The sequence below is a fragment of the Bidens hawaiensis genome, unplaced genomic scaffold (assembly GCF_021521415.1).
Source record: "Bidens hawaiensis isolate Kalapana, Puna unplaced genomic scaffold, B.hawaiensis_p1.1 tig00017162_1, whole genome shotgun sequence".
NCBI lineage: Eukaryota > Viridiplantae > Streptophyta > Magnoliopsida > Asterales > Asteraceae > Bidens > Bidens hawaiensis.
Window position 1 is genome coordinate 416,431 of NW_027492597.1, and position 12,936 is coordinate 429,366.

At 35.2% G+C, this 12,936-nt stretch overlaps 1 protein-coding gene, 1 long non-coding RNA gene and 1 pseudogene across 2 annotated transcripts; all 3 read right to left on the reverse strand.

Moving 5' to 3' along the window:
- Positions 1-822: 822 nt before the first annotated feature.
- Positions 823-1,834, reverse strand: LOC143553284 (transport inhibitor response 1-like protein Os04g0395600 pseudogene; annotated as a pseudogene).
- Positions 1,835-4,704: 2,870 nt separating this feature from the next.
- Positions 4,705-6,040, reverse strand: LOC143553272 (uncharacterized). The gene is made up of 3 exons (XR_013138805.1): positions 5,743-6,040; positions 5,200-5,570; positions 4,705-4,760 (listed from the first exon to the last, which is right to left on the reverse strand). It is a non-coding gene; the product is annotated as an uncharacterized LOC143553272 (long non-coding RNA).
- A 3,350-nt stretch (positions 6,041-9,390) lies between these two features.
- LOC143553285 (uncharacterized) lies at positions 9,391-10,437 on the reverse strand. The gene has a single exon (XM_077043307.1). It carries the CDS (start codon positions 10,435-10,437, stop codon positions 9,391-9,393), a length of 1,047 nt encoding a protein of 348 aa, XP_076899422.1.
- Positions 10,438-12,936: the final 2,499 nt, after the last annotated feature.

Genomic DNA, 12,936 nt, shown 5'->3' on the forward strand with positions numbered 1-12,936 from the left:
CATAAGTTGTACGTTTGGATTGTTGTTCACGTACATCATTATCTATGTAATTTGTGTATTTAATATCGATGTGTGTAAGAACTTGAAACTAATTGTTATATTGTGATTGTTAAGTCTGTATATATAACTTTAATGATCTCTGAGTATGATATGTCGAATGAGTTGACATATCTCATTATTAAAGGTCAACCACAAAAATATTAAGTTAATAATTAAATTCAAAACTAGCCGTTGAAACAAAAATAGATGAACAATTAACACCAAACTTCATTGGTCATTTGTGGTCAACCAGTAGTGCGACATCCAAAAGTAAATTAATTGTGCAAGATTAAAAAAAACTTACAGTATTATGCGTGTATGAAAGGTGATAATATTGGAAGCTATTTTATTTAGGGTTTGTGTATCGAGTTCACGATCTCGTTTATCTCTCTATATATTGTAAACTTTATTGAAATGAATAATAACTGCTATAGGTTCAGATAGTCAAATATTTCTAGATATCCAGATCAGCATGGAAGACATGTTTACAAAAAGCTCTACCAGGTCCAAAACTTGAGTAATGTCATTGTGTTGATACTTTAGGAGTTGGTTAAAGTCAATTGTGACTATAGGTGGAGAATTGTTAAATAAAGTCAAAATTGACTAAGTCAACGTGGTCAACAGAAGTTCAGTGATAATAAGGGACAATTAGCAAAGTTGAGCTGTTTTAACTGTAAAAGTGCAGATGTGATGTATCAACTTACAAAGTTATTAGATTCAACATGTATTGTATAAATCACCCGGATTCACAACAAAACAATTCAAACTTTTACTACACTTGAGTATCAAAGTTTAACTACACAACAAGATGCTAAATTTGTCCAAATGAACCGAAAAAGAAAAAAAAAACACGACTATCCCAAATCAACATCATCGAGCCGACTCACACCCGCATGGTCAAACTTTTGACCAAACCGAGAACATTAGACCTATGTATACCTCAACGGTGGGAACAAATTTAATTAAAAGTTACAATGTAAGAACATTATTTTAACAAAATACAAGTTGTTCAAGCATGTCAGTTTTGTTGAACTCAAAGGGTCAACACAAACGGTGGCGCATCCCTTCGCCGTCCAGCCACGGTTCGGTAGATGTACACTTTATGGGCCTGGCTGTCTTCACTGTCTTCATCCTTCATAACTTCAACATTCAACCTCGGCATCTCTTTAGCCAACACCCGACACCCGTTCATGGTCAAGTTACAAGCCGACATCCAAAGCGACCTCATTGACTCGTATTTGGTCAAACCCGACAGCAAAGCAGCGTTTTTAAACGGGCAGTCTCGTATCTCTAACTTTCTCAGTCTCGGGCAGCCCCCGAGCACATACTTCAACCCCAACTCACTACTTCCTGCAAAAGCAACAGACAAGATTTCCAGATTTTTTGCGTATTTTCCAATATACTCGAAGGTCAAATCAGTCAAAAGGCCGGAAACAGCGAGCCTTTGAAGGTTCGGGCAGGTCCTGACCACAGCACCAAAAGCCTCATCCATGGGCTCGTTTGTCAGGTAATCGGGTTGACCAAGGTTCATTATGCAGAGGCGGAAGTGGGTGAAACCTGGGCAGTTTTGAACCACGGTTGCAACAGCAGCGTTTGTCATTTGATGGAAAAAGTAAAGGATGTAATGCAGTTTCGGGCAACCCTGAGACACCGAGATGAGACCTGATTCGGTAACGCCTGCAACTTCCTCCTGATCAAACGGGTCAGCCAGAAAGACCCGGAGTTCTTCTAGTAAGGGGCACCATGACCCAACCGCTTCTAAACCCGTATCGCCTACAGTTAACCAAACAAACATGAATAGAGGTGTTTGTGTTCATATTTGTTCAGTTAACTTTAACCAAACTGTAGAATAATGAAAACCCGTCAGGTGTAATGTATTATTGATCAACTATATATAGGGTTACAATGAGATTAATACAAGGAAACATAATCAAATACAATCTCTTAATTATAGTAACACTATTATACTAAAACTCTAATAATATATTCTTCTACAATATTCTCTAACATTACCCCGCAGTCAGAGCGGTAGGAAATCGGACGCTCAGACTGGAACGCAAAGCTTGTGAAGATACACGATCGACTGTCACGTAGAGTAGGAACTCGATCAGTTTTAGGATCTAAGAAGATCATTGGTGACATGGCCGTGGTCAGGAGGCTTAGCATGATGATATGAGCTTCGACTGCGGTGGCATGAGCTATGATTGAGTCGGCCGAAGCAACGACTTGACGGCAAAAAAAAAAAATTATATATTCCGAAGAATAAAACTAAAAAAGAAAATAAAAAAATAATTTAAAGAAACAAACTAAAACTAAATAAAAAATAAATAAAAGTTTTAAATCGTTAGAAAAATATGGATAGAAAAAGAAGGAAAAAAGAAAGAAACTCAAAAGAAATTTTAAATCAAATTACGTAAAAGATTTTTTTTTTTTTACTAAAAGAAAAGAACATAGAGAAAATAATCGAAAACCAAAGACAATTACCGAAGCGCTAAAACAAAATTGACAAAGAAACTCAAAACCGTGGTTGACCAGGACCAAAACAGAGGAAAATAAAAGAAAGAACTTGCTATGGGTTTACGTTGGCCTGTGGGCATGTAGATTTGAGAGAACGGCAGCAATAAAGTAATATATACATAGTGTAACGTCCCCGGGGCAGGACGAGAATAAGAACAAAAGAATGAAACAGGTCAGAACCTTAAGGCGTTGATACCATGTATAATAATGAAAACCCCGTCAGGTGTAATGTATTATTGATCAACTATATATAGGGTTACAATGAGATTAATACAAGGAAACATAATCAAATACAATCTCTTAATTATAGTAACACTATTATACTAAAACTCTAATAATATATTCTTCTACAATATTCTCTAACACAAACAAACAATCGAACACAAGCCATTAAGCGAACTGGTTTTCTTGTTCATTTTGTTTGTTAATTAAACGAATGTGTCTGTGTTTGTTCGTTAACAGCATAAACGAACTAACATAAATGAGCATCAACGAACATTTCACAAACACAAATGAAGGTGTTTGCGTTTGTTCGTTTAACTTTAACCTAACATACCATTGAACACAAGCAATTAAACCTACGAGAATTTCTTGTTCGTGCGCGTGTTTGTTCGTAATGGTATAAACAAACAGCTCACAAACGTAAATGAACTGACATAACCGAGCTAAATCCAATTAAAAGTAGATGTGAACAGCAATGTGCTGGCCAAAAAAGGTTCTTAAAACCAGACTAAAGTTGTAATGGGCTTAAGAATTTAAATAAATATATTAACAGACGTAAGCGAACAAACGTAAACTAACATACGTAAATGAACAAACCTAAACGAATTAAATGAACGATTGTTCACGAACATAAAAGTTGATAATTGTTGGCGAACGAAATGCAATAAGTTCTAAATTTGTTGTGTTAATATTTTTATTAGTTTATGGATCTAATTCTAGGTATATATTGTGCATTTAGTTACGAAAATTGAAAATTTCAAAATAATATATAATTCCGTAATTCTTCTTACTTGAACTGCTTTATTTCGAGTTTGGAACCTTTTCAGCATTTTGAAGTGATATTATTGTGGTCAATCTGAGTTGTATACGTTATAAAATAGGCGGGTTAAACTGATTAAGTAACGGGTCAAAATTGGTTCTACGTGATCAATATGGGAAAGTTTGGAGGGGAAAGGGGGTCACATTACTTTTGTAACTAAAATACAGTTCCAAAATACTTATTTTCCCATATTGGTCATATATATGTAAACAACGTGTTATAAATATCTAAATATTGCGACGTGGTGAACAACAAGCACAACGCCTTTGGCTGAAACGGATACTTCTGGGTATCAGAATCAGCATCGAAGACATCACTGGAAGAGCTTTCGGGCATGTGACAACTAAGATGAACAACGCCGTTAAATACGCCAGAGAATGACGGTTACCTTTTGACCACCATTCAACGTTAGAACGAGTATTGTGTGTTTTGAAAGTACTATTAATAAATACAAACCTGCTATTTATAAATATACACTAGTAGAAAAATGCTTTTTAGACGGGGTGAAAATGCTTTTTAGACGCGGTTTTAGACCGCGGCAAAAAATAGGGCGTCAAAAGCTAGTTTGTTTTTAGACGCGGTTTTGGAAACCGTGGCAAAAGCTCACTAAAACGCCTCAAAAAAGGGTGAAACATTTCCTATTAATCATCTTTAGACGCGATCTAGAAACCGCATCAAAAGCACATACAACATTAAAAAAGATAAAAATTGCAATTTAGCGCCAAATTTAGATTTAACCAACCAAATCTATTTTAATGCAGAATTTTAACAATCCAAATCCCCAAAAACCATAAAATAAACCAAAATGCAGTAAATCTAGAATTTTTACAATACAAGCTCATCCAAATACAGTATTCTACCAAATAAAACCTATTACAAACTGTACTAAATCTATTAAACTATATATAAAACGAAACGGCAAATTACTGATTCAAAGCCCTATATCCGAAGTGCCGTCCGGGTGAGTGTTTGTTCGCTAGTGAACTAATCTTGCTTTCGCACTTTTTGCCTACAAATATAAATCAACAGACTATATTATGAATAAACGGTACAACTACTACACAGAGAAAAGTAAATCTTAAGACAGACAATATATTTAACCAAGATTTACCTATAAAAGAAGCAAACAAAACCCTTAGCGAAGATGACCTGAAACTAATGCCTGAAAAACAAAAAACAAAACAAACGAAACCAATCAACAAAATATCAATATTTGACAATACGCTCTAATGAATAGCATAAACTTGAAAAAATAATCTATTTAATAATTCAAAATGCAGTTTTATTGTTTTCAATACCTATTATATACTCTCTCACGAAAAATATATGTTTAAAATATTCAAACTCTTTGTCAATGGTAAAGTGTCCAAACGAATTTCCAACAATAGACACAAGTTACATTATGTGATGAGAGCTTTTACTGTAAATGGTACAGCTCTTTGCTGTTGTCTACTGACCACAAGGCAGAATAACCAACATTATTAGCCAACAAAGTTAGACAAAGCATGACCATTTAGTCTATATTGCATACCCATCGAGCTTAAACCTTCAATAATGATTTACTTATCTAGAAAGCTAAACCAAAATTCCATTAAACTAACCATGGATTATCATTGTTATTAGTCTGGAGTTGCAGCACCTTGGTTGAGTTCAGAAAATATCATTTCGGCCCGCATCGAATGCTTCAAAAACTTCTCTGCAAATAATGTTTTGTGTCCGAATGTCCACACAATCCGTAAAGCATCTCTCCACAAGCGTATTATATATCTTTAGGCTGCAATGATGATCATCACCAAATTAACATATCGAAAATCATATAATCAATGCATAAAAAACATATGAAAACTGAAGATAGCATGTTCTAAATGAAACAATCAAGTTACAAACGAAGAAGATGCATTGAATTTGAAGATGATCGATCATGTTGTCATTCGAGACGCCAAATCTCCTAGCTTACTTTTGTCCATTGTTACTGTTCTCAAACAACTGATTTGAGTTAGAAAATATGTGATTTATAACTTATAAAAACCTTAAAATCAATCAAAATTCTCCTAAAAATCGTATACTCCAGAAATTAACGGCTTAGTTATTAAAATCATACCAAAAACTTAAGAAAAAACCACAAATAGGGATGATTTCTTTACCTGAGATACAAACCCATAAACAGCCCGAGCCTTGCAACTTTTCCGTTTATAGCAGTCGAGATGGAAACCACAACCGAGGCACTGAGATAAAGCCTTTAGAACTACATCGATTAGATTCTGAACAAAAACTAAACCCTAACTACGAACAAAAACTTGAACACGATTGGCAAAGACAAATAGAAGCATGAAACAAAATCGAGAACTAGAATGAACTTTCAAATTCAATACTGATTACATAAAATAATTTTGGGCAAAATAGAAAACCCTAAAACCGATTTGGGCGAATAAAAACAAAATTAGGTTAATCCGAAATCGGTCAATAACCAACGAAGTTACCTTTTAGGGGAGGGAAACAACCGGATGCTCTTCAAAATCGCTCCAAAGTTGCTCCTAATTAGAGAATGGAGCTGATATGGTGGGTTTTTGGAGAGGATTAAGGTTATAGACATACTTGAGTGGGAAGATGATAAAAGAAAACTGATGGAATTGGTTAGGTGATGGAGTGAATAAGGAATAAGTAACCATGGTTATAGACGCGGTTTCTTAAAACCGCTGCTAATGTTGTAATCTGAATCTTTAGACGCGGTTATATACCTTTAAAAGCAATTTGTTGGCACCTGATTTATGAGCTTATTGAGAAAGACATTTTTAGACGCGGTTTTTGGATAGCACCGCGTCAAAAGAAAAAACCCAACTGCGTCAAAAGTTCATTTTTCTACTAGTGATAAACCTAGTTGTTGAATGATATTAATAATGATAAAGTGATCTGCAATAGAATTTAATGTGTTCATTGTTCTTACTCTATTTTGGTGTTTTGCTTTCACGGTTTCACCGACGTTGTGCCTCACATAGGGTCTTGGTTTGGATAATGTCTTGCTGGAGTCATGTCGTGTGTTAGATTCATTGGACGATGCCTGGTGTTCTAGACAATATATGGATGCTGCTAGCCGAAAGGTATTTGTTCGTGTCACACTATCCATGTTACGGACTGGTATGAGTCAGGGTGTGGTGTGTGATCTGCTCTTACATTAATGATATTCAATCTTCTTTTTTGAGAAATTTCATTATTTATATAAATTGTTATCATATCCGCTAGTAATTACATTTTTTATTTGCAATTTTATTTTATGCTTCATTGGTAGCGCTAGCTATGGTGTATTATTATCATCTCTGATTGAATTGAAGTTTAACTTGTAATGATGTGAACTATTTTCTTCATTTTGTGTACATGTTACACCTGCTTTGTTACATGTGGTTATGGTTACGTATTGCCGGATGCCTTTCGTCTCAGTATTTTGGAGTTTTCCGTTGCCGGCGGTTGTTGGACAACGTCTCTGGTAGAGGTTTGTTTCCATTGCCGGTGGTCGTTCAACGACTCCTATGGTTGCAGTTAGTGCTGGAATATAGAAGCTGTGGTTCCAATTACCATAAAAGCGAGGCCATATGGTGCAGTTCTAGGGCTCATTTTTAAGCCAATCTACCCACGCCTTTAGGCCAAATTACCCATGTTATGTACTAGTGAGTGTTCATGTTGCATGCATGCATCTAGGCGCAAAATTCAGAATAGGCACATCACGTAATCGCATCGAATCGGGTGCAGTGATATGCGCGTAATTTCAAACCAAGAATACGAAAACATTTAGACGGTTAACCATAAACATTCTTACAAGCACATGGTTGGATTCCTAGCCGTTTTCTATTTCTAACCTACTTGGTTAATTGATTCCTTGTTTTTTTATTTTGAAAAGCCAGATTTTAAAGTGTTTGATTTGATTCGGGTTTTCAAAAAATGGTTTAAATTGGTATTTAAATAAAATTTTCAAAATTGAATAAAATTGGACTTTGGTATAATGCTTGGAGGTGAGATTAAAATAACACATGGTGGGGTATATACAAGGGTTTAGATTTGAAGAATAGAGATTTTGTTGTTTATTTGGAGAATGTTGCACATGAGGAACTTAATAATTAATATCATCATGGTGATGAACTGATGATATAATCGTTTCTTTGTGGATATTATAGGTTTTTCTACTTAGTGAATATTAATATTAGTTGTTATTATTTATTCTAATTAATTGTGGTATGATTATTAGACCATGTTGACCAAAGTCAAACCTTTTGTACTTGAAACCCCCACAGATGACGGTATCATGAATAATCAAAAACAGAGTTTTTGAAGTTCAAGACTCATACAATGTACAAATTCGACTTCATCAACGATCGAGATTAATGAGGCGGTCGAGCCACAATCAACTGCGAGGAGTCGTTTTTATAAACGGAAAACTACAAATTAACATGCGTTTTATTGACAATATTCAATTAAATCAATGGAGAATCATATCTATTTGTAGGCCTCTAAGTAAACCAAACATTTAGCAAACTATTCAGCGGGAACTTTATGAGAAACACATTTTTTTGTCATTTGGTAAACAAACGGACATGAACACATTTGTTTTTAAATGAAATCTTGCAATCTTCATATGAAAAAAGTGCAAGTTTGCAATTATGTCACCATCTATTTGTTTTTAAGTGAAATCAATAATCCGGAATTTTTGTTTAATATACACATTGTATTATAAAGCATTTAGAAAAAGCATGTTAAGAGTTTTACAACATTTAATACTGCTATAAATATGTTATATATATATATTAAAATTGAACCTATTTAAATTCGGAAATCGCGTAGGCACCTAGCTAGGTCTCTCTATATGTTAATTCATATCCAAAGACAGAAATTTTATTTTGCACAATAGTAATAGTGTGCTCGCACAAGTTTGATTAGATGCAATTCATCAGTTATATCAATGCCTAGTGTGGGTATTCGTGCTACTTATATTATAAAGTTTGAACTGCTGACATCATGATATACATGCCACACTTATAGTTTAAATAACTAACACAAAAGGTAGTTAAGAATTAGTTTATTCGAAATACATATGCATTAATCCCAATTTATTTCATTGTATATAACTATAAATTTCTACCGACGGATGTTGTCGTCGGAAACGATCCATTGGTAATACTCCTGGTAAATTTATACGGGTTCTTGAAGATCCGTCACACGGTTGAGATCCACAAAAAAAACTCCAAGTTACTTGCCAAAAAAGAGTTGTGTTATATTTTTGTTGTTTTGGAATCGATCTCCCAAACCAAAGTGAGTCATCAACAACCAAACTATGGTGATAAGTTCACCACCTTTACTCACTTGTGCTACTTGCATGTTGGCTCGTGAGTGACTCGCAGCATAGCACAACATCTCCACCCATACCTTGCTTATAATCTCCCATCTATTATCCATCTTCATCAATTCGTTCGCCAAACAATAACATGCGAATAATTCTGAATCCAGTTCGGCTAACTCATAACGAATTCCCATGCAAACTTTTATTTGGTTCCAATCAAATCCCTTCTGCCTAATTACTCTCTCGGCATACTTATTTTCATATCCATCTCCATATTTGTCAGCAATCTTTATAACCTGCGTCCGAATCTCTGCGCAAGTACCCAGAAACCATAATGTCTAACACCGGCCACTACGGACATCATAATTGATTGCATGGATAGAAGGTACAACATGTAATCCGACAATAGTTTTGAGATTTCCCTTTCCTTGATGTATTCACGGTCGGACAACATGGGTACCTCATCCTAGAGTTCACTGTTGTAGCATATCTCTGTAGCCATATGCCATAGAATGATACTTTGATCAAAGTCAACATCTGAAACATATCCAAGTAGGTGGTTGTCCCAACCTTCGGCTTTGAGCACCCAATCAACTCGCCCCGAACTTATCTCCTTTGCCCTCGGCAAGTCCTTTGCGTATAAGGCTTTTGATTTTAGCTCTTGGAAGACAAACTCTTTAAGATCCGGGGAGAATGAGTTGGATTTTACATAAACAATGCTATCAAGATAGTTGGTAAGCCCCAAGGTGTCGAAAATCTTCCCCTGTAGTCTTGGACGTGGGTGCAAGCAACAGTAGATAAGATTGTAAGATGGAATGGTTTCCGACCACCTTAGGGACTTTGTAACTTGCGGTGTACTAGTCTCGGTCTGAAATTTTCTTTCGGTCCGACATCTGAGAAAAACCCTAATGATTTTGATCTTGAGAGAGTTGTGAAGTGCGCGATCCAGCATTTTTTGAAAAGAAATGATGGTCCAATCAGAAAACAAAAGCATGAGTAGAGCAGTTGTATCCATAACCAATGCACCAAAGAGCAACGCGTATGTGATCATAACATCAGTGTCCCAGAACTTGGTTTTACTTATGAATGCGAATAATATGATTGCTATACAAACTGCAACTAGAGAGAAAATCCGACAAATGGCTCCAGACTTACCATACACAACTGGAAGCTTGGTGAAGAGAACATCATACATGAAGTTCAACTCAACCTCAACCACTCTGAATGCATTTTCCGCACTCAGTTTCAAGAAGAAATCACGGCTCTCATTCCATTCATTGAAATTGAAAATCGTATCGACATAGAGGCCCATATACTTTTTGAAGAAATGATAACCAAGCCACGCCACGTCCAAGTCGGTTAAGTTCCGTATATTAGCATTCATGTTGGATTTGACAACTCCAGCGGTCTTGGGAATCTCTATGATTTGAGCCGGTAATTTGGCTCGCCTCATCCAATTGTATATAGCCTTGAGTTTGGCATTATTCTTGTTCGGATCAGCTTCTTTAATCATTGAATATTTGAATTTATCAAGACTTGCAAGATAAAGGGAGCGCGATCTCTCAATGTATTTGATCATTCCGGTCAAGAATATCAACACGGTGGGAATCCATAGCCCATTATAAACACATAAACAACAGCTACACATTGCAAGACAAGACCAAGAAGATGTCGGAGCCACAACTCATTATCTTCCAATGCTAGAGCTGTAATGGTGTCCGGACCACCAAGGTGCACCAAAAGAAATGGTGCCCAGAAGGCAAGAAGGTCATCATGTTCCACAGGGCTCCTACCTTTTTTATTGCTTGAACTCTCACCAGGGTCCCGTTGGCTATTCAAGATAAGTCCAACAGCAAAGTTAGCCACCCAATCAGCTGACAAGTACGCACACCACAATGATACGAGTATCCAGTTGTTTTTTGATCGTTTTCGCAAAGGAGCAACGAAAATCAAAAACGACTGTAGTGAAAGACTTAAGATAATCAAAACTCAGAGATCGCACTTATCCCACAGTTGTTGTAATTTCGGAGGGATTGGATCCAACATCAATCTCCTCATTGCTTTCTTTGGAAAATGAAGCTTATGTTATCTGCAAAAGATTGATATATGCTTCCTGATTGACTGTTGAGCATGATAGTACAAAAGATGTTTATGTGATTAATCTAAATTCATGCATCTCAGAGCATTCTTAAATCATCCAATATATTACGTGGGTGGGGTTTATATAATATATGAGGTGGTTTAGGTGTTATGAGTGGAGGAGAGAAAACATTGTAATTTTTAGTATATTTGAAAAGTTTCTATAGCACTATATAAATTTTTTAATATTTTTTTATACTGGTTATGAGTAAAGAAGATAGAAAAATGTAATTATAAATTAAATGTATAAAAATATTATTTAATTGAATAAGAGAGAGAAAATAATGTAGTTTTGAATTTGGAGATGAGGAAAGGAATGAGAATGCTTTTACTTACTCAAGTATGGTCACACCAATATTATCTAGCTAAAAATTTTTTAAACCTTAAGTGTTTGATATGAATTAATGGAGGATGGAATGAAATGAATCATTCCAAAGAAAAGAAACAAAACATGTTTAATTGCCATGCATCAATGGATAAATCATTCCAAAGAAGTGTAATTCTTTTCATATTTAGTATTTTTCATTTCTTAAAAGATAGTTTGTTTTCCATTCCTTTTAAATGGAATAGAAAAAAAGTCAAAATCAAAAAAAAAAAACTATAATAATAATAATAATATAGTTTTAACGTAATTTGAGTTTCGAATTTGTTTTCAAAGACATTTTTGAAAATAATGAAAAGATACAAAATTTGGCAAATTGACTATTTTTCTCATTACTATTAAAATTTCAAGAAAAGACCGTTAACACTTTCGACGTGTTCATGGCACAATTGATTTAAAGTTTAAATGGATGAACATTTAACCACATTTTGTATCAAGAGCATTAAGATCAAAACTAAATCAGGCATGCATTTTTATATTTAGGATATCATAGTATGTTATTAATCTGTCACCAGTAACAACCGTTCTACGCCTGGAATCAATCTTTGTGTGGTGGTGGTATGAGTAATGAAGATGAAAACGGGTTGACCCGGATATAGTTTCATAAATAAAAGACGGGGTAAGGGGCGACCAGATTTGAACCGATGGTCGAATAAACCAATTTTCATTAGGCGGATAATGTAAATCAACGATAGTGGTTAATGCATGGGAGGGGATGTTGACGATCGTGGGTATTAATCAGAAGTTACCCAGTGATGAAGAGGATAGACCAGCAATAGAGAATATGTAGATGAGAGTAGGGGTGTTCAAAACCGGATATCCGAAGTTTCAGATATTCCCAATCGGATAGTGGTTCGGATATCCGAAAGCAAATCTGAAAAAAAATAAAAATAAAACACACAACCTGTTTTAATACCAAGAGCAGGGTTTTCAATCCAACAAGTTAACAACCTAAACTAGCATTAAGCATCTGGGTTTCCAATCTAATAACCTAAAAGATAAATTGTACAAAGTACCCCATCCGCCACCACCACCACCAACGCCGACGGCCGCCACCGAACCGGAAACCTTAACAAAAATGGCGAAAATGACGAAATCGAACACGAAGAAGATGAAGATGATTACGAAGAAGATGAAGATGAAACCTATTCAGACGACGAAGATGAACATTTTAATGGCAGAGGTGAGTTGTAAATGAAGTTGATTTAGAAGGTAAGAGGATATATAATGGAGGATGATAAAGGTAAAAGTAAGATAATTGAAGAGTCTGAAGATGATTATTCGTATGATTGAGGTGAGAGTGAATCGAAGGTGATGATGATTTCAAAGCAAGAAGGGAAGGAACGACTGAAATGAAGGAATGAAAGCTAGTTTGTTTTGAAATTAAAATTAGGGTTACATCTATTCATCTTGGGTATATAATAAATATAAAGAAAAATGTATATTTATATTTCGGATATCTGAACTATACGAAAAATGCCAAAAACTGCT